Source organism: Harpegnathos saltator, unplaced genomic scaffold (genome assembly GCF_003227715.2).
Source record: "Harpegnathos saltator strain DR-91 unplaced genomic scaffold, Hsal_v8.6 scaffold255, whole genome shotgun sequence".
Lineage (NCBI taxonomy): Eukaryota > Metazoa > Arthropoda > Insecta > Hymenoptera > Formicidae > Harpegnathos > Harpegnathos saltator.
Window position 1 is genome coordinate 1,972,597 of NW_020230045.1, and position 20,971 is coordinate 1,993,567.

At 44.6% G+C, this 20,971-nt stretch overlaps 1 protein-coding gene across 2 annotated transcripts in view; it reads right to left on the minus strand.

Annotated features, from left to right (window-relative positions):
* Positions 1–20,971, minus strand: part of LOC105191861 (metabotropic glutamate receptor 8) — a 109,908-nt gene that overhangs the window by 39,714 nt on the left and 49,223 nt on the right. For both annotated transcript variants that reach the window (XM_025299270.1, XM_025299271.1), the window contains exons 4-6: positions 15,548–15,679; positions 7,174–7,353; positions 1,433–1,602 (exon numbers count right to left, since the gene is read on the minus strand). In XM_025299270.1, the coding sequence (XP_025155055.1) occupies positions 1,433–1,602; positions 7,174–7,353; positions 15,548–15,679 (482 nt within the window). The remainder of the gene's footprint in view (positions 1–1,432; positions 1,603–7,173; positions 7,354–15,547; positions 15,680–20,971) is intronic.

Consider the following 20,971-nt stretch of genomic DNA (forward strand, 5'->3'; position numbering starts at 1 on the left):
GTAAATGCAGTATGCCGTAATCGCGCATTCCTCGTATGTGTGTATTTGCCTTTTTTCAGCATCCTGCTCGCGCCGCGAGCAGAGTTCGCGTAGCATTCCTTTCGATATTTGAATAAATTTAGAATGTGCGGGATATTCTGCGTATCGTGGGCCACGATATCAATGGATGGATTAATGGATGGATGCGTAATGTATACATTACGCGCGTTTTTATCTCCACATAGAAAAGTGTAAGGGATTGAATTTGCAAGGGCAATTTGTGTAGTAATTCAGAATAAATCGACGAACGCGTGTTCTCTGATATGTAAGTTTAATGAATGCGTCTCGTACTCATTTTATCATCCATTACACGAGATTATTTCACGATGAAATTATATCAACTATCTATAGTGGGCGGACGAGAGATAGATTCGTTTCGGTGTCGCACGACAATTTGTCATTATCACGACAGCCGTTTGACAGCCATGATTAGTTTAGAACAAACACTAACGACCGCGCACGTGCGTGCGATTGAGCAGCCGTTTCTAATTACGAACGCTGACTTCCTAATTCGAGATTGTTTCCGCGGGTGCCATTAGACGTTAGGATAATCGGAAATTACATCTCCCGCGTTACACCCATTGATATTACGTCATTACATGTCAGATATCGGCTGAGAGGATTTCGAATGAATCTGCTCGATAACATCGTAGCCATTTAAATGCGCATAATTGATGTCAAACCGACGATGATGAAACGATATCGATCGGTTTCGGTAATTTTACTTACTTCATTATGACATGTGTGTGCTGTCTCCTTCCCTATGATTTATTATTTTATTAGTGACAGGCGATTATTATTATCGGATTTATTATTAAACTCAAGAAGGTCCGTTCTTTTTAACAGTGAGAAACTGTCGCTCGCCTTAAAATCGCCCGTCGTATATTAAATAATATTTTGATATTAAGGATCACACATGTACAATACTGTGTATTTAAGTATCTATCTTTTATTGAGCAGGCGCGTTGTTTAATAAAAAAAAATCGATTCGTTAAAAAGATTACGAAAAAAATTACATTAAAAAAAGATACGAAACTGCAATTTATTTCCGTGTTCCACCGGGACGTTTAGTATTCGAATACAAACTTGTAGGTGAGGCGCAGTAGTAGAAATGGTAGAAAAAGCAAGAAGAAAAAAAAACAACAACACATTTCTCTTGCAGTCTAATAATTCCATTTTTCTGCCTTCTGTTGCTAAAAAATAAAGCAAGTGCGGCGTTTTTCGTGTTGGGCAGATTTCAACGATCGTGCTTTTTTCCGCGTCCCTTCGTGGTGAATCGTGAATATATACGCACGCGCGCGCGCGCGCGTGTGTGTGTGTGTGTGTGTGCATATATGTATGCACACATATACGCAATCGAATATAAATACAAAAGAGGACGATTAACTCTTACCTTACGTTGTCCTCGTCGACGAATAATATGACACCTCTGGCATTGTGCTTCGAGCTGAGACGGTCGATTATCCTGTCGAAGTCCTCGGTCCTCGAGTTCCGCAGGATCTTCTCGCTAACTGCAACGCAGATGTTGTATTCCGTCGCGAGCACGCTAAAGCTGGCGATGCCCTGAAAATAGAATTCCAGCCGCAGATCAATTGCCCGTTCGACGCGACGGCGAATCGAACACCGTGCCGGCGATTCTGTTTTCTCGGCAAACAGTTGCGTCGTAACTGAAAAAATACCTAGCACCAGATGCGGTTGCTAATTCGTATTTACATATGCATCTACCGCGGCCGCGCGCTGAGTCCTTTATATTTCCTCTTCGGCTAATGACGAATCGTCAGTATCCGATTCGCTATTCCACCGTTGTTTTTAGAAACGCGCCCAGCGACGACGAATTTTCGCGGGTACTTTTGTTCTTGTGACGAAGTCGATCGAAAGAAAACGGCCCAACCGGCGCTCTTCGTGGCTCTCGATCGCAGAAAGGCGACTCGGCCGTTAAGAGAGCCTTGCGAGGATAACATAATGATTAGCGTGCGAATTTCGTCGCACTCACCATGTCTCTCGCGTGTATCTCGCTGAACGTCCCGGTCATATATAATTACCAAACTCACCCCCGCGGTTGGAAACTATACAACGTGAGATCGCGAGACTATATTTATCGGAGCCATTTCACATCCGCGATTCGATAGCTAAATTTCCGACGAAATCCAACTCGATCCAGATTCGCATTTGCGATAATGTTCTTTGTTATATCCAAACGCGCGCGATCTGATATCGCGTTTTAGGCAATTTCAAATTACGTTCTCGGCGAATCAAATTCAATTCGATATCGTAACGAGCGAAATTTGAGATTTAATTAGCGGCGTGCTTAACATCGCGCATGCATACGTCGGTACGCGCGGCTCGTCGCGCGTAGGAGCGTCATTGTGCGAGTCGCGACCGCGACGGAAACTGGAATAAATCGGCTTGTCGGCTGTCCCTATTCGCGTATGCATGCGCGAATAAATAAATAAATAGATATATATATATGCATATATATCGAAGTGACTCTCGTGTGCCTTTGCGATAGCGCGTTCGCGTTTCGTGATATATTCCTGCGCTTAGTTATGCGAGCGCGCGCGCGGAAATCGCGCGGGACGGAAAGACGACCGCGGCAGGATGCAGCGGCGTTGCGTGTGTCGTTATCGTCGCCGTCGCAGGTGTTATCGGTGTATTTCACGGCGCAATAAAAATCGTCGCGATTTATCACGACGGCGCGCGGCAGGTAGGAAAACCGTTCCCCCTTGTACCCTTTGCAATTTTCGAGCATGTTATGAATATCGTATAGCGTCGGCCAGCCGCGCGCCGTGTTCGCGCGCGATTTTGTATTGGCAGGAATCTGAATATGCATCGGTAAAAATGCCGAGGTGTCCCGATTGGACATGCAGCGGAGGGGCGATTATTCAAATGGCGATTATCCAATTTTTGTTTACCGACGTATCGCGTGCCGTGTGAATGTATTTTAATGGTATCATCTTTCCTTTCTGTTTTTCTTTTTTTAATCGTGCTATCAATTTGCTTCTTTTTCCAATCACAGGACTTTTTTATTAATCGTGGCGTTGAATTACTTGCCGTACGCAAATTAAACTGCGCAAATTGAATCCTCATACGTATCGGCGCAATTTATTTGTCGGATTAAATTACGTGACGAGCGTCTCGCTTTTGCTAGATGTTGCGCGCAACGACCGCGATGAAACTGTCATTTTTTTAATAATTCTCGGAAGCAATTTTCCACCGGATTAGGACGCTTCTTAATGGTCTATTGTAAGAATAACTGCGTAAGAGTTTGAAAATTGATAAGGTTTTCCGACACTCGCCAAGATATAAGAGAGACTAACTCGCTTAAAGCAACGTCCACAGCAAAATTTGACGTTCCGCTATTCACTTACACACGGGCTCATGAAAATCTCTTCGTCCTCGACGACTCGAGGCTCGGGAGGATTTCGACACCTTTACAGAAGAAAAGTGATCAACTTGAAATTCGTGCAGAGGAACGCAAGTCTGCAAAGCGCGCGTTTATGCGAAAAAATTAGAAGTAAAACCGCGCGCGACCGAGAAGCTAAGTAGTAAAAAACCCAAGCAACTTTTTTAATCATTCGGCGAAATCAACCGCGCGGTCGGGAGAATTACGTCGTTGTCACATTAAATTCGCGATTCTTAAATTTCGATGAAATGGTAAATACACGCGGAGCGCGAGAAAAATTGAGCGCAAAAAATTTCTAGAAGCGCAAAAGGATAAAAGGAAAACCCGGAGAAGGCGCGCGATATAAGGGATTACGGTATTATCGATGCGTCGTGGGTTTGATCGGTGTACCGTAAAGTAGACGACAGCGATAAACAGAGGAGCAGACGAACAACGTACTTATATGAGAAATAACGAGAATTGTCACGGCAAGAAGACGTCGTCCCGGGTGATTTACTTAACGAAGCTCGCTTCCTTCAACAATTGCTCACGCTTGACCTCGTTCTTTTTTTCATCTCCGCGCGACTCCGTCCTTTTTTTAGAACCCTCTTCACGTCCATTACGCGTTTGATCACGTGTATTTGTGTCTGGCGGCGATCGCGAGTCCTCGGTCGCGTAAAATTGCATCTGATTTCGTCTCCGTTCTCTCTCTCTCTCTCTCTCTCTCTCTCTCTCGGGAGAGAAGAAAAAGAGGATCGTTCCGTCTCATCTCAACGCCATTTTTTAGGTGCAAGTGCTCTTTCCCTTTTCCTTGTCTCCTTTTCACTTTTATCGCCAATCGTATCGTGCAATTTTCAAAGTTCCATCCAGAGAACGGCGATTGCGCGAGGAAACTTCCTGCCGGCAACTTCTCTCTTGGGCGCGGTTCGGCCGCGATACGCTGCTTCCCGTTCCTTAATTCGCGATAAATATTCCCGTCCACTTTATCCCACGCCGTTATAAGGATATTAACGAAACCACATTCGTATAATCGCCTTAGGTGAGCTTTACGACCGCTAAAATATACACCGCATTAGCAACGGCGACAACTGTGCGCAGCCACGCTGTGAACGCTTAGCGGAAGAAGCGACTCGTAAATTTTTCGTTAAAAACCAAAAGGAAGCGCGAGCGTCTCATTATCCTCCTGGCCGCTATCGTGGCGAGATCCTGACCTCGGCTCCTGCACCTTCCTCGTAGTTATTTTCTTGAAATATCGCCCGCTTCCATTTCCCGTTTGGTGGTTCATTTTAATATCGATACGAAACGAGGAGTTTCACGTACTGATATTCAATCGGTGGGGAAATCGGCCAAGAAGAGCCAAGAACTGCCAAAATTTTCTTATTAGCCAATTTCTTTGATTTAATAGTGTTAACATAATTTTTACGCTCACATCTTTGCCTACTAAAATATATTTTTCCTCCAAAATATATTTACCTCGCGCGAAGATACGTCGTAAGTATAGAGTTACATTTCTCTTGTCCTGATCCATTGTATTTTTTGTCGCACACTGCCAAACTTTTCTTATTAGCCAATTTCTTTGATTTAATAATGTCAACATAATTTTTACGCTCATATCTTTGCCTACTAAAATAGATTTTTCCTCCAAAATATATTTACCTCGCGCGTAGATAAGTATAGAGTTACATTTGTCTTGTCATGATTCATTGTACTTTTTTGTTGCATACCCGGCCGCGCGAGTTTCTACAAAACACCGTCGGGATACTTCGGCCGCGGTTAGATTTATTTCACGTATAATACCGCTTAAAGCACAACGGGAGCGTTTTAGGTGGAATAACCAGCGCGGTGTTGTTTTACGGTATCTCGAACGTTAGTAGGATTAATAGTCCGTGAGTATCCGCGATTATACACAGTATATTTAGGAACGTGGCTCGAGCAGCAAACTTACTCATGCGACGTAATCGCCAGGCCATTGTGATACCTGGTAGAGATTAATTAGGCTGATCAGTGGCAGCGCTTAATTACTCGACACCCGATTACTGCCATTCCGTCTGGAGTCCTTTCGAGTGCGCGCAGCCGGTACACGATTCACGACGTCTGCAAATTTGCACGTTCCAAGACGCGGAACACGCCATTGTCGCGCGGGCGCATAATCGTCAGGAGGCGGCCATCTCGCCGTTATAATTGGGTCATAAAATCATCCCGCCCGATCGCGGGAATATGAAAAATTCTTACGCGCGCCGTCCCAGCGTCGGAGAAATTACGGGCGTTTCTCGTTGAATAATCGCGCTCTCGCCGCTCTCGCCGCTTTCGCCTCCGCTGCGATAATACGAAGCGATATGGGAATTTCGATAGCACGGGAGATCACGCTTGTTTGAACACGTGATTAAAGAATAATCGCAATTAATGGACGACGTTGGAGCGCAGGGGAATAAAAGAGCACGGGGACTCGGCGGGGAATGACGTGGATTTACGCGCGATCGGTCGCTTTGGGGATTTTCAACTTGCATATTTTACTCGGTGGACGTCAGCCCATTGATGAGAAATAATAAACTGGGAGATTATCACCCCGGCGAGCCGTTCCGCCGCAGACTCTCAATGTGATTTCCTCCGCGCGCGAGGCCCGCAATTAGGTGACGACACGAATTCACCGAAGCGCAGAAGTTGACCGAAAAGTTTTCTCGTCGCCGCGATTTTTGCAAAATCACAGGTCCGCCCCGGGTAATCTCCTCGCGCGGAATTCCTCGTCGCATACTAATCGCCTAATTTAAGCGGCGAATGGCGTCTTAACATCGAGTTTTCTTGCTTGATGATTGCGCAATTAGTTTCGTCTCAGCTTGTTAACGCGAACGAGCGCGCGCTACGATTTCACATCGTAATTACCATCGCTTAATCGTCATTATGGCTGTCATTCGCGGCAATAACTATTACACTAACGCGGCATTAAGGCAATTCGCGACGTGGCCCAACTAGATGCAACGCGACGCCTGTATATGTGTGTGTGTGTGTGTGTATGTGTGTGTTGCATTTCAGCAACCGTTCGTACGTAGAAATTTTGACGAAATTCGATGCGATCGCGAACTTTAGACACTTTAGTCACGTGAGAATGCTTCAACTGATCGAATTTTGACGGTTTAAAAGTAATCTCGCAATAATTGGAAATTTCGAATTCCGACAGAGAGCGTGATTGTAATTTTACGTTATTTTATCGACGCGCGTTAATGCGTTAAAGATAGGCGCGCGCTCTCATTTCGTAGATCGTGAAAATAAGGCAATTATACTGCGGTCTCTACTGATTGCAACGTTGCAATAATTATAACACAATTAAATCCTCCCCGTAATTATTCGATAATTACTTAACCAGGCCGTGATATTTGCAAAATCTCGCGCGACTCAATAAAACGTTTTTACATGAATACATGCCGCGTCATGAAAATGCGTCTCTCTCTCTCTCTCTCTCTCTCTCTCTCTCTCTCTCTCTCCCTCTTCTTTTTGCGATTGAATTGTTAATATCTCCGCGGAGCGTTTCGAAAGAGACGTATAATCCCGTCCTGTAGTTCCCGTCAACAGCGATACACAAAACCGTGTGTCCCTTTGAAAAACAAAATACCGTCTTACCGTCGCTCGAGAATAATTCCGTGGAACGCGCGACGCGATTCGTTAAATACGAAAAGGGGGAGAGACGCGCGTCGCAATAATTGCCCGTATATTAAGCGCAATATGTCAACCGTCTCAGAATTAAGCTCGACACTCACTTTCTCGCCGTACTCGCCCTCCACCGCGACCGTAGAAACGTATTTCCAGCCGAGTAGATGGATCACCTCGACGATCGCCTGCGCTTGAAAATTGTCCGGCGGCACCACCCTGCTGAAGTACTCGAAGCGGCTCTTGTCCGAAAGCTCCGTGCTGGTGGACGCATAGCTCACTTGAGGTATCTGCAATTTACAGAAGCGGTCACTCTTGCGAAAAAGAATCGCGTATAAATATAACGAGACGCGTTGTACTTTCACAAATGTGAGACAACATGGTATCTCTTATCGCTTATCGGCCGCCGCCGGCGTTTCCAAGGATCCAACTGTATATATTTATCTTTCACATCGATCGGCGAGATGGCAGGAAATTTCTCGAAATCGCATTTCCCGCACCACGGCGCATCTATTTCAAGCGTAAACTACTTAAAACGCCGTGAAAAGAGGGTGCGCGCACGTGAAGGTTAATATCCTCTGTCATTCGATGCGCGACCCTGTTTCTCCATCGCGAATGCGAAGAGCGCTCGTAACTTTACAGCATCTGTGTAAGGCACAGCATCTCGAATCTAATAATCTCGAGTCTGCTGAAAGCGACTGTCTCTCTCTCTCTCTCCCCCTCTATATATATATCCTGTCTCAGGCTTTCTGAGCGCTGCAAGGGATAATTCCATTTTTACACAAAGACCATGCGCTACACCGAGAGATATTCTTGTTGATAGCGTCGCTGCTTAACGGATGTTATCGGCGTAATCGTGCGTTCTTGTTGCTCGCACGGACACGAGTATGTAGACGCAGACACAGACGCGAAGACCGACAATAGCAGGCGAAAGCCGCGTCATATCATCGCTTTCCGTATTAATTTGCATGCGTTTGTTCGGCGGCTACGGTGGCGAGACCGCTGACGTGATGTAAATTACGAACTACGAGTGATCGATGGAGACCTTATTAGCGGTCGGGTCATCGACACGAAAATCACGAAGACGCGGTGGCGAAGAAAAGCAACAAAGAAAGCGAGATCGATCGATCGAGTGTTTGTGCGCGCGCGCGCGCGCGCACGTCACTTTAGGCAGAATTCGACACGAGGCCGAGAGAGTTCGCCCCGTAATAATTAAAGCGACACCGCAATTTTGTCTCATTACCGAGATTATCCTACAGCGTGATTGGCAGGGAAATATAATATTAGTTTATCAAATGGCTACATTTCGTCGGTTTCATTATTCGTAACAATGTTACCTTCGCGATCAATTGCGACGCGGTGTAATGTGATTTGTAGGAAATGTAATTAATGAATGAACTGAGTACGTGCGAGCCGTGGAGCGGGAGGGGAGCGAGAGAGAATATTAATTCGCGAGAAATTTTGTCCTCTTGTTCTTTCCTCCTGACACATTTGTACTTTTCAGCATAATTTGTTGGCCGTGCGCGGCCAACGTGCTTTATTGGGATTAATTAACTAATTGATTAACCGATTCAAAGCAAGGAACGCGGGGCAGAGGAGGGGGGAGAGAGAAAGAGAGGGAATCTGTATTATCGCACTCGCGAGACGTAACGGGCAGCGACGATAATTGCCGATATTCCCGTTGCGCACATTCGAAATTGCCTAAAGCAAAGGAGAATCCTCCTTTTGCCCATTGTCGTGCAGTCTCGCGCGCGTTGAGACCGACTAAATGTTTCGCCAAATGAACGCACCGAGACGGCGCGCGGAGGAGGACACCCTCGCCGAGAGCTGGGCGCGCGAGGATAATTAGTCATTAGAATGTCTCAATGGGGACGCCGAAATCGATGTATGCACTGATCCGCTGCAACAGATATCTAATTAACGATCCGTGGCAATTAGATGTCTACTCGATACACTCGGTGTCTCGTTTCGTAAGCCATTTGGCACGTCATTTGCACGGAGCGGTAATTTCCATAATGGACATCGATTTCCTTAGATGCAGCTGGAAATTCGCGCCGCGGCTCTCGGATATCATCGCTCATGAATATCTTTTCGGCCGTTCCTTCGCGCCGTCCGTGTCGCGCTGTAAAGCCTCCAAAGTAGAGGATACTTTCGGATTCATCGCGGCGCTCATTAAAGGCGGCCGGGACGATCCGGCGAAAGTGACACGACGGCAAAATTGCACGCGAGTTCGCGGGGCAAACCAGTCGCGCGCGCGGCTTCCATCCGGAGGAGGAAAACGAGCCCATTCGGCGAACGTTTCCGCTCTCTAATAAAGACGCGGTCGATTGTGCGTTGCGGTCAGGTACAGGCTTAAACCAACAATTACACACACGTGTGGCTCATAATTGTATGGAAATTATTCATTAACTCCCCTCGGGACAATCGGCCGTTTAATTGATTTTCGACTCAATTAACGTTTCGTCCCTTCGCGGCGCGGCAGCAGCGATACGTGCCGCGGTCGAAACTCAAAGCAGGAATATCTGTCCTACCGGCCTGACAGGTATGATCGCGTTCAAATTTCAGGGATACGTAACTGTCCGTCTCGTCTGTCAAGTTCGATCTTTCAATATTGTGCGCCATCCAAATGCCACACGCGCGAGCGATTTTTAGCCGTTGCATTATTGTTGCCGGTATCGTGGCTTTTGAGTGTCAATCAGACCAGTTGTATTATTGTCATACAAAATTATCATATCAACATATAACATTAAATGACGATGTCGGTGTTACTCGCATGTGTATATAATGCAATATTATGATAACATAAACCTAATGTAATGTAATACCACAGGCCTATTGTTCTAAACATTTCACATCTGAAACGGGAACGTGTGTACACCCAAAGACAAGTGTTCTATTTGTAAAGTGATTTTGCCCCATAGTTTCATATTCTAAGCGAAGCCTTTTACAGAAAAAGGATTCCTCTATCGATAAAGCGATTAAGGTAAACTATTCATCTAAAATTTGTTAGATATTATTTCAACTGTTTTCCCCTTATTTTAAGAGGATTTCCTCTTGTATCCTCTTGTATGAAGAGGAATATGTTGGTTTGAATGTCGGCTTCTTTTGTTCAGTCATGCTCTACCTCCAGACATGAACGAAAAAATAACCATATGTTATTTTAAAATAGGTGTATCTGTGTTCCAGTAACATATAATTAAAATAATTTACCCATATTTGGTCAAATACAATTTATAATCTATTGCAAGAAGTTGAATAATATGTTCTTTCTTTTAACTATGTTTCATACAATTGGTTATCATGAATATCTTTGTTAGCTATGAAATCCATAACGAAACTGATTGGAAATTTATTTGCTACGATGATCTCATTTCATTCGTGCCTACTTGTTGTAGAACTGAGCCAGAAATACATCTATATATACACATATTACTTTTCGTTATATATTATAATTTTTTTCAAATTAACTAGTATAATCAATAAGAATAAAGTACAGTAGGAATAAATGATAATCCTCTTAAAAAAAGATTAAATAATCTGTGTATAAGAGGAAATTTATATTAAAATCATTAAGATTTGCGTTATGCATGTAACATATAATCCCTCTAACTTTAAGAATAATGTGTTTATATTTTCCTCTCATTCTTAGAGGAATCCTCTTGAGGCTTGAGGCATATGTAAGAATAAAATCCTCTAAAATTTAGATGATTCCGCTTGTTCGGAAATTACTTTCTTTTGGGTGTATCTCTTTTCCTCTCTCTCTCCCTCTTTCGTGTGGATTTTCTCTTCTCCTAGAGGATACTCCCTATGAATTTCTGCAGACTTCGCGATCCTTTATTCTCTAACTAAATTATTATTAATAACCCCGGAGCGTCTTTCCCAGGCGATTTTCAATATTCCCGACGAGGCGACGCGATAAACGGCTCGTTGCAATTCCGATGAGCGCAGTTGCGATTCGCGACGCGACGAACAGTTCGCCGAGAATCGACCGGCGACACTTTAAAGCTGACCGGCGAAGAAACGAATCGAGAAGAATGAATTAATGACGGCGGACGGAATAAATAGGGCATTTGATGAAACGACTCGCCATGTAATTGGCTGCCAATTTCGCCCTTAATTGCGCATTGTTCGGCGTCGATACGTCGGACGATGATGCGGAAGGGCAGAGAGCGCGACCTTGCTTGTGTGGGATCGAACGGTATTTACAAGACAACATAACTTCGAAGTTTATGAAGGGAGAACAAACTAGAACGGAAGATGGCAGTCATCGCATCCAGAAGAACCGTCATGCGCAAAATGCATAAAATGACCGGGTCTCTCGAAGATCGTGCGCGTTCGTCTCAAAGAGCCGTCTTGAGAGCCGATAAAACCGGTCGGGGAGCTTGACGGGAAAAGATTCGTAGACGCGGCGGAATTCAAAACTCCGTGCAAATTACAAACTTCGTGTACTGAGAGAAAAGTATACGATATTTGGAACTATAATGATATAGTAACTAAATTATAGTCCGAAATATCATATTTATAGTAAGTATTACCATAATATCGGTATAATAATTACGATATAGACATAATAGTATAACCAACCATATAATATTTTTACTAAGAATTATAGTAAGTTAAACTAAAATTATTGTATGGATACAAATATGAAATGGTAGGTAACAGTAACTCTTTTATATAGTCAGTATTGCCAGAATATTTACTAAATGATGACAGATGTAGCTATATGAATATTAAATCTCACTATATTTGTGAATGAGAAATTACTATATATGTGGTAAAAGTAACTAAACAATTATTTAAGACAATTATTGACCATATATTTGTGTTTATTCTACTATATTGCAGGTTCCACGATTTATAAAAATATAGCTGACGCCAAAATGAACTATAAAATATAGTGAGATTATAGTTAATTCAACTATATTTTTCTATCAGTGTGAAATTATGGCGAATTGGCGGCGGAACAACCGCACGGTCCGCGTTAATACGTTTGTCGCTCCGTCCAATCGCTCGAATCAAGCTCGAGGGAGAGAAGTGTGCCTTGCTGTATCGGCGAACTCTTAAATTTGCCCTTTATCACGGGCAGTTGACGCAATGCGAATATGCACGAGGCGCAAAGGGTTAATTGCGTCCTATGGCCGCACAAAGGAAAAGCATCGCATAAACCCATCGAGTGCAACGAGCGGCTTCATACCGAGAAATCCTAACGAACGAGTTACGTTTGCCATGTAAATCGTCGAATGCGACGGGCGCGTGAGAATCTACGATTGCGGCATCAACTCGAGTTGAATAACATGTAACATAACGCGGCCGTGACGTTCTCCCGTGGCGCGCGCGTCCGCACACTCTCCACTTTTCTCGTCGTCGTCTCGAAACGAGTGCAAGTTACCGCGCTCTCCTTTCGCGATTTCATAAATCGACGCGCGCTTGCTTCCGCCCGACGCTTTTTGTGGAATTTTTGACAGACGAACGTCGGAGAACCGAAGTCTAACGACGAGATTTGGGATCCTCTCGGCGACCTGCGATATTTTGTCCTCGGGTCGTCGAGAGTTTTCATCGCGTTAATATCGCGTTTTCAGAAAACCGACGGAATTTATATATCTGGGGAACAACTTTATTCGGGCAAATGGTACACGAGAGGATTTTAATGGGGATATACGAGCGCGCGCCGTTGAGTCGGACATTAGACATTTTCGGCGCAGCCCCCTTTATTCGCGTCAATTTCTTTGAGCGAAGACGCACAAAGCGGCGCACGAAATCGCACGATTGTCTCGCGAGCGTCTGTCTTTCCTCGCGCGGGTGGAAACGCGCCGGCGGAAAGTGAACTGAAAAGGGCACTTGGCTTCCGCCGATAAACAGAGAGGGAAGTAGTTTTCAAATTCAAGTGGGTCGTTATAAAATAATGAGGCTGAGCGATAAAAGTGTACGTGCAATAAAATGCAGCCTGCTTCTCAGAACCGCAGCTCGTTTACGTGCAACGGTGCATTTCGGGTCTTCTTATCCGATGTCTTTTCATCGGAATTGATGGGTCTCGCGAGTTTAATCCGCGTGCGCGACGGATATCGCGAATTTCGAGCTCTCGCCTCGCGTAAAATACGACTGTCTGCATTTTATCGTGACACACATACACACACACACATATATATATATATATATAAAATTAAGATTACACACAAGAGACATATCTCTCTGAAATCGCCCCTAACACATGATATGATATTTTTGATGCATGTGAATGATCGATATTTATCATAAACTTCATTCGTAGGAATATATGAAAATATTAATATATTTAAATAATATTTTAATTAAAATAATTAATTGATCAAATTAAATTAAATTAAATTAATTAATTAATATAATTAATACATTAAAATAATATTTTTTATACGAAGAATATATATCTAACATAAAAATATAACAAACGTTTCAAATTATTCAATGCAGATTATTTTAAAATAAAAAAAGCATAGGAGGAAACTCAATTCATATTTTACAATGCGTAACAGGCGTAAAATAAAGAATGTATAAAAAGTGGAATTAAAATTTTATACTTTTATGCACAGATTGTACTCTGCGTTGAAAATTTAAAGATTTCATCGTCTATTAATACAGTTCAAAATCTAGCAATACAACGTATAACAAACTGACAAATGTATTTGTGAAAAGATTTGGTTTAACCCTTTATATCCTAAATTAATTAAACCCAAGACCTTATTAAATTTTTGCGTAATTAAATAACTCTTGGCATATCATAAACATAAGAAACAGGAAAATAAATTTTGTAACAATTCAATGATTAAATTTTGACGTGGTATTTGTAAGTACCGATAGGAATGTAGGGTAAGACACGGGAAAGAGGTTCAAGAGCGCATATATAGAGCGATGCTTTGAAGTACCGTCAGGATACAAAGGGTTAAACTAGTTAAAGCCGGTTATTTTATTCAAACGACGGAATAGAGAGACAAAAATACAAATCGAATGGCGGACTGTAGATTTGGTTTATGCGGCAGCAGTCTGCGAGATATAATCGTTTGCATTTCGACGGGAGCTGCAACATTCCGCGAGAGGATCCATTGACGCATTCGACGACGGCGAAGGCGGATCGATGAGGCGTCTTGACGACAACGACGGCAGGAGCTTCTTTGGCAAGCCGATTTCGCGCGGATCACCGGGTTCCTTTCCAACGAGTTCGTGTTGCACGTCGTCTTTTGAAGGCGCCGTGAGAGAGCTGGGGGTCCTATCCCTGATGTGAACGGGAACGGCGTCACGGGAGTGGCTCTTCCCGCTACGGTCGTCGCGGATGGATGACTATGATTGATAGTTGTGTCGACGTTGCGCCGTCGCCGTTACCGGTCACGAAGTTTCGATACTACCTCCCCTCTTCTCGAAAAAGTCAGCGGAATTGCTTGCTCTTCGTGTCGTCGTCGTCGTCGTTTCTCGCTCTCTCTTTCTCTCTCTCTCTCTCTCTCTCTCTCAATCTCTCTTTCTCAAACTCACCCTTTGTAGTCCTCGTATCAAAGGAAGCTACGTTTTCACACGTCCTGCAAAGACCTGCCGATACCCGGCCGTGCTTTACACAAGACTGCCTCTCTCGGAATGGCTATTTTTCGCTTCTCAATCGCGATCGACGAGCGTGGCATGACAACGTTCCGAATCGCCCAGATAAAGACAGAAATGAATAGGGAAACTCTTAGAAAACCCTTCCATTAAATCCCACCGTATATTTCCCGTTCTGTACGGGCTTAACCCAATTTGTTATGTGTGTAACGTCCAAAGTGCCGACGTGATACGCATAGCCGAGCGTTGGCGCGACGCGTTTTCTATCGACAATATGTTTACGCTGATATACCCTGCTAAACGTTGGGATTTATAAATGTAAATGAAAAACGATCGTATCATGTTTATGCAATGTGTGTGTGTGTATGTGTGTGTGTAACGCTCTTTTTTTTCCGCTTCTCTTCTTGATATTCTCTCGATAATAATTTGACGAAATTACCAGCCTGTGTGCGGAATGTTTAAAAGATATACGCACACATTTACCGAGGGACAATAAAATTCTCACGTAATCTCGGCATACGTTGAGTTTCGTTTAATTCCTCTATTTGAAGCAAGATTGAAGTTTGATTAACATTCTCTCGCTACTACGCAGGGACTTGCATGTCCCGCAGAAATTCCAAATTCATTGCCGCTTTTATGTTAATTAAGATTAATCGTTGCCTGCATAATGGCGAGTTTAATTTTCATAAATGATTAACCGATTACTTCGTTAACCTTTCGTAATAAATTGCTCCCGAGATATTGCCAATCGACGAGGAAAGAAAAAAAAAATATATATATATATATATTCAGGATGAACTAGTTGAGCCTCGCACGGCAACGCGCGACCCACGAGAACGTCCGTGTCTCGTTATCGATTGATCGCCCATTCGCGGCGCCTCGTACATAGCGAAACGGCCGACGAAACTGTGTGATAGTTACCTTGAAGAGCCGCAAGATATTGGCGACCATGATGGAGACCACGCTGAACGCGGCGCCTATCACGCCGGTGACCGGTTTGTGAGGAACGTAAGTGGGTGTCTTGCCGTTCTCGCACTTGTACTCCGATATGTCCTGAAACCAAAGAGAGACGGAGGATAAAGGATGTTGGTCCTGTGAGACGGAACAAGCACTTTTCGCCAATATCGCGCTGATACAATTCCGGGCTGGTTTCCTCCCTCCTAATTAGGAGGGGAGCTATTAATTTCTTTTCGTCGTTGTTCTGTACGCGCAAGTGGCACGAAATTACAGTTGCAAATGGAATACTAGTTCTTCTCTTCCTCCTCTTCCTCCTTCTTCTCCGACGCGGATCCGTTTAATTACCAGAATATTATTCTAGATTTCGTAACATCCCTTTGCCGGCAGCCGCTTAATGGAAAATGTGCACCGTTGAATTTCCATGCGTTTCCCGACGCTCTCTCTCTCTCTCTCTCTCTCTCTCTCTCTCTCTCTCTCTCTTCTTCGCTCTCTGTTCGAATTCTCGCGTGCACGAATTCCCGGATGTCGCGCGACGGATGAAATTCGGCAGCGAAGGCGCGACGCGAATTCGTTTCGTCGCTCGCAACTCGGTCACGCTCGTTAGACGCTTTCCATGGAGCACGAGAGAGCGGCGTTACGCTTCGTGGCGGCTTCGCAATTAAGGAATCGGATGCAATTTCAATTCGGCGCGGTGGCGCACTTGCCGCTACTGGCGTACCTCCCGTTCACAATTGCGCGATTGCGCTTCCACCTGCCCTGCGCTGCTTTCGTCCGCGTGAACGGCGAGAGGGCAGTCGATAAACAAACAATTACGCGAGCCATCCGCTAATAGAATTCTTAATAGAATTAATTCCGCGCATTCGGCTTCCCAACGGGTCCTTGTCCTGCCAATGTACGACAATTTTCGCTTTTCGTCGGGCCAATTTTTTGAAACGCAATTGATTACGCGAAAACAGTCGGAATCGATCCAAAATCCGATCAAAAATTTATTCGTTTAATCGAGAGAGAGAGGGGGAGAGAGAGAGAGAGAGAGAGAGAGAGAGAGAGAGAGAGAGAGAGAGAGAGAGAGAGATTGCTCACGAGACTTTTTGTACATTTGGGATAAATTTTTGTTGCAAATAATCTCTCTAGACTAACGTCAGCAGTTTTTCATGTTCGACGCGAGATGCGCTGAGCGACACCTCAAAGATGAAATACAATTTACAGCTTGAAATGTTCACACATAAACGTAATTGCGTATTTCGCGATGGCGAAAGGTCATTGCATCCGCTGTTGATGATGATGATTTATTAAAGGCCGCCGTTTAAACATGAAACAAACCGGGCAGCAAATACGAGCCGCTCATGCCGCGCTTGAAAGTTTTAAGCGACATTATAAATTTGTCGCATAAATACTTCAACCGGTGAGAATCCAGTTATTCTATTCGCTGCAAAATTATTATACTCAAACATTCATGTATACGTGATGAAAGATTTGCGAAGAACAAATAGGAGTATTTCGGTACGTCGCGTCGCGGCGAGTAGAGCGAGAGATTATTCGGTGATCTCGCGTGCTCTCACTGCGAGGGTACACAAGCGTTTGTCTTCGTGACTTGTTGAAAACTTCAGCGCAAACATTCGACGCGCTTCTCGCTGTTAAGAGAAGCAGTTCGCCCGTCATCACTCTGCAATGACTCCTGTACATATCATTACGTAGTGCGACGCGAGAGAGTCTCGAGCTGGATTACCTTCGTTATTTAACGCACGCGGTCGGATCCGCTGAAACCTGCTCTCGCCAAGGTTTTCGGAACCAATTATATTCCCCGCTGACTGGAGGAGCCTCCGAAGCGCTCGGTCGACCCGGCCGCTGCTCAGCGCCGACAGGGCTTTCCGTCGACGCTTCAGCGACGGAGGTAGTTCTCCTCGCGATCTTACGGCTAATCCCTCGAGCGTTGCGGGATATCCGGCCGTTTAGCGTGAATATATCGCGCCGCTTAATTTTTAAGCCGCGCGCGCGGTAATTATTTTCGCGATAACCGAGGATCCGCTTGGAGATAGATAGGGAGGGAGGAGGGGGGGGGAGGGAAGCTTACTTGGGCGAATTCCACGTGTCGCGGGAGCTGAAAGATTAACTTTTTATTTTTTTTTCTGAAATTCTGTTATCGCTCTGCGAGCGTCGCGATCGATTATTTATATGTGCAATGTGTATCACAATCGGCTCACGTCGCTTGTGCTTTATTCCTATCGTTTCCGCTTCGGATATCTGTGTGAGACGGAGACAGAGCAGGAGATTCGTCTCCGCTATTTTTCAAGCTTTCTCCCTCTATCTATCAGAGGGTGGGTGTTTCAACCTTTGATACACCATCAGGATTCGCTGGACCGAGTTGGATCGAGTTTCAGCAGTCGAGCTTCTATTTTCAGCAGTTCCGGCTGATGATACAAAGATGTTGTTGTTTTCTTCGCGATTTTTGTCGTTTCCCCGGAAACGCATCCCAAAGAGGAACACCGTTGATTTATTTTCCCTTTTTAATTCCCGGAGCAAAGTGAATTTAATTAGCAACGGCATACCGGACGGCTGAACGTTACGCCGCACGTTTCGCCAACATTCTACGCGTTTCTCGCGTAATTGCGCGACGCGAAAACGCAGTCGCGAATACCGGCGGCGGCGGAATTAGCTGCCGCGCTGCGATTAAACTCAATTGATTTCCGAGCTTTGCGTATAACGACATTTCACGAGAGCGTGTATTTTGCGACGGCGAAACTTCGCGAATCCAATTCGCCGGCGATACCGACGCGACGCGACGCGACGCGACAGCAGCTCGTCGTGGTGCGGCCGCGATTTTATCGCGCATTCTCGCGGAAGCGCGCTCGCGCCGAGAGACGTCTGCTCGCTAGGAGCTTTTGGCGAAAGTCCCGAGGATACTATTCCTTGGCATGCGCGCGCGCGCGCGCGCAGGGTGATTTAAATATGATGCAGCGAACGTCACACAGATGCGCGTGTTGTATTTCTATGAGAACGCTTCTGCGTACGGCTGCATAAATCCCAAATGCACCGTCGCTTCGGGTTATTCAAATATCGCGTGTGTCCGCGTCCGGCTCATGACATATTAATGCGCGGCTGCTTTCTTTTCCCTTATTTTGGATGCAATCCCCGCCGAGCGTGCGTGCGTGTTCGCATTACAGTAACGACAACATTAAGTAGCGTAAAACATCGCGGCTGAAAGAAGCGGCGGGAAAACAGCGCATTTATGAATGTATTACGCACGCTGCAAACGTTCTGTTGCGCGCTATGAATAAATACATATTTCGCCGTGCAATTTATTACCGATTATTTGTGACTTATGTAATGATATATATAGAGAGAAAGATTATGTAATAATATATATATATATATATATATATAGAGAGAGAGAGAGAGAGAGAGAGAGAGAGAGAGCGCAACAATACTCACGATCTTTCCGCGGAATTAACCGGCGGGTTTACTTTGCAATTTTTTGCTCGTGTCCGAAAATGGCAAAAAGTCATGACGCACGAAAAGGCGCGGGTTTAATTCTTCATGCTTCCCGGCGATTTCTATTGTTGAGAGCTGAGTTGCAACGGTTGCGCGTTGCGATGATTGTTCATTGAGTAAATCGCTCCGACGGATATAAATAGTCTTATGCGGAATATCACGATTACTACTTCGACCGAGACGTTCAGGTGATTCATTCTCTTTGAACAATGTAAACTCTGCACAAAGGCACGATACAAAAGCAAACAGGAAAATTCGCGGCACGAGAAGTCTAATTTATACGTATCTTCCGAGGGAACGATCTCTTTTCCCGAATGTCGCGGAAGGAAGTCGTGACGTCAGACGTTTTTAATTACCAGATTAACCGTCCGAACGCACAGGCTCTTACACGAGCGAACGGTCTCTCACGGTTGTATCGTTGATATCGCAGGCAGTACTTATCGGTTCCTGAGCGCACAATTTACGATTAAACATTATCCATTAATCTGCCTCGTTTGGGCTATCAGTTATGGCCGACATGACGGACGAGCTGTAAGATAGAGAGCCATCAGTCGGCGAGAACGCGATGGCTCTCGAATCATGGCATCGTTCCAAAGTGAGTTTTGAAAGAGACCGAAGAGCAGAAAAAGCTAGGGATTCATACTTCGCTACGAGTTCGCGAATCTCCGTTAAAGGCGGCGGCGCGGTGCGTTTTCCCGGCGAGATATAACGCCTCGTGCTCGTACGTTAGAAATAAATCCAAACACCGGATTCGGATATGCATTATTCACGCCAGGGGAGATGCATCGGATCCGGCCCGGGGAAATGAAAAAGACGAATTCGGCCGACCGGTGGTTATAAATTAAAAGCATTCGCGATGTATCGGCGCTACCGAGCTCTCGACGGATCCCGTGTGGCCGACTTTTGCGTAGATGCGATTTTCGGAGCGAAGAAGCACATAGATCTCTTTGGAACGAAGCAAGCGGAGGGCGGAGGCGGAGGCCCCGCGGAGGAAATAACACCTTGTGTACAAAAGGGAGTCAAAAGGGAGTCAAAAATTTGTAATATTCGCTCCGATGAATTGCGAATATTACAAATGCGTATTAACGTTATTGTGAACGCGCGGAGAGATTTTACGCGCGAGGATTTTGGGTCGTTGATACGCTCGGCATTCAGTTACGTTACAGTTCTGCGCGAAAGTTCTATTCAAATGATAATTCTATACAAATACGGTGAATATATAAAGTATATGTAAAGGATGTACGCGCGAGTGGACGTGTAAATATATGTGTGAGATGTCAAGTGTTCCGCGCGAAAAAGACAAGAGCCCGTCGTTTCTTCTGGAAGATATCATTCGCTGTTTCATTCTCTGAAAGAGGCGAGCTTGCCGTTGGAATAGATATTGAGTTACGTGGTACGTAATTTCGGATTTTTTAAATAAAACAAAACTATTGTATTTTTATATTGTTATCTTTCTCGTGGGAGAATGTACGTGTCGTTTTCACCGTACGATTTCCCGCACCGTACATTATTTCATAAAATTATAACGACGTAAAAAGAATATAACCATTTCCATTTGAACTTGAAAAATCTGAAATTGCTCGTTGCGCAACACAATACACGTGTGCGCGAAACGACAAAATTCTTTGTTAAACTCAACGTTTCAAAAAATGAGTTTGAGAATCTTAAAAGTTGACAATTCCACCCCGAAAATCCAAGCAATATATTCGCTCCGAAAGTTCGATTTGATCTCCAATGCTTTTCTAGCGGTGAACCGGTGAACTTTCTATGACAAAGCTACGCGAATGCTGCTGGAGCATTGGCGAAGAATCACAGGCAATGCCGACGATTACTTTGGTTGATGAATAGTTTCCCTCCATTGAATGCAATAAAGTTACATCTCACTCGGAAAACCGAACC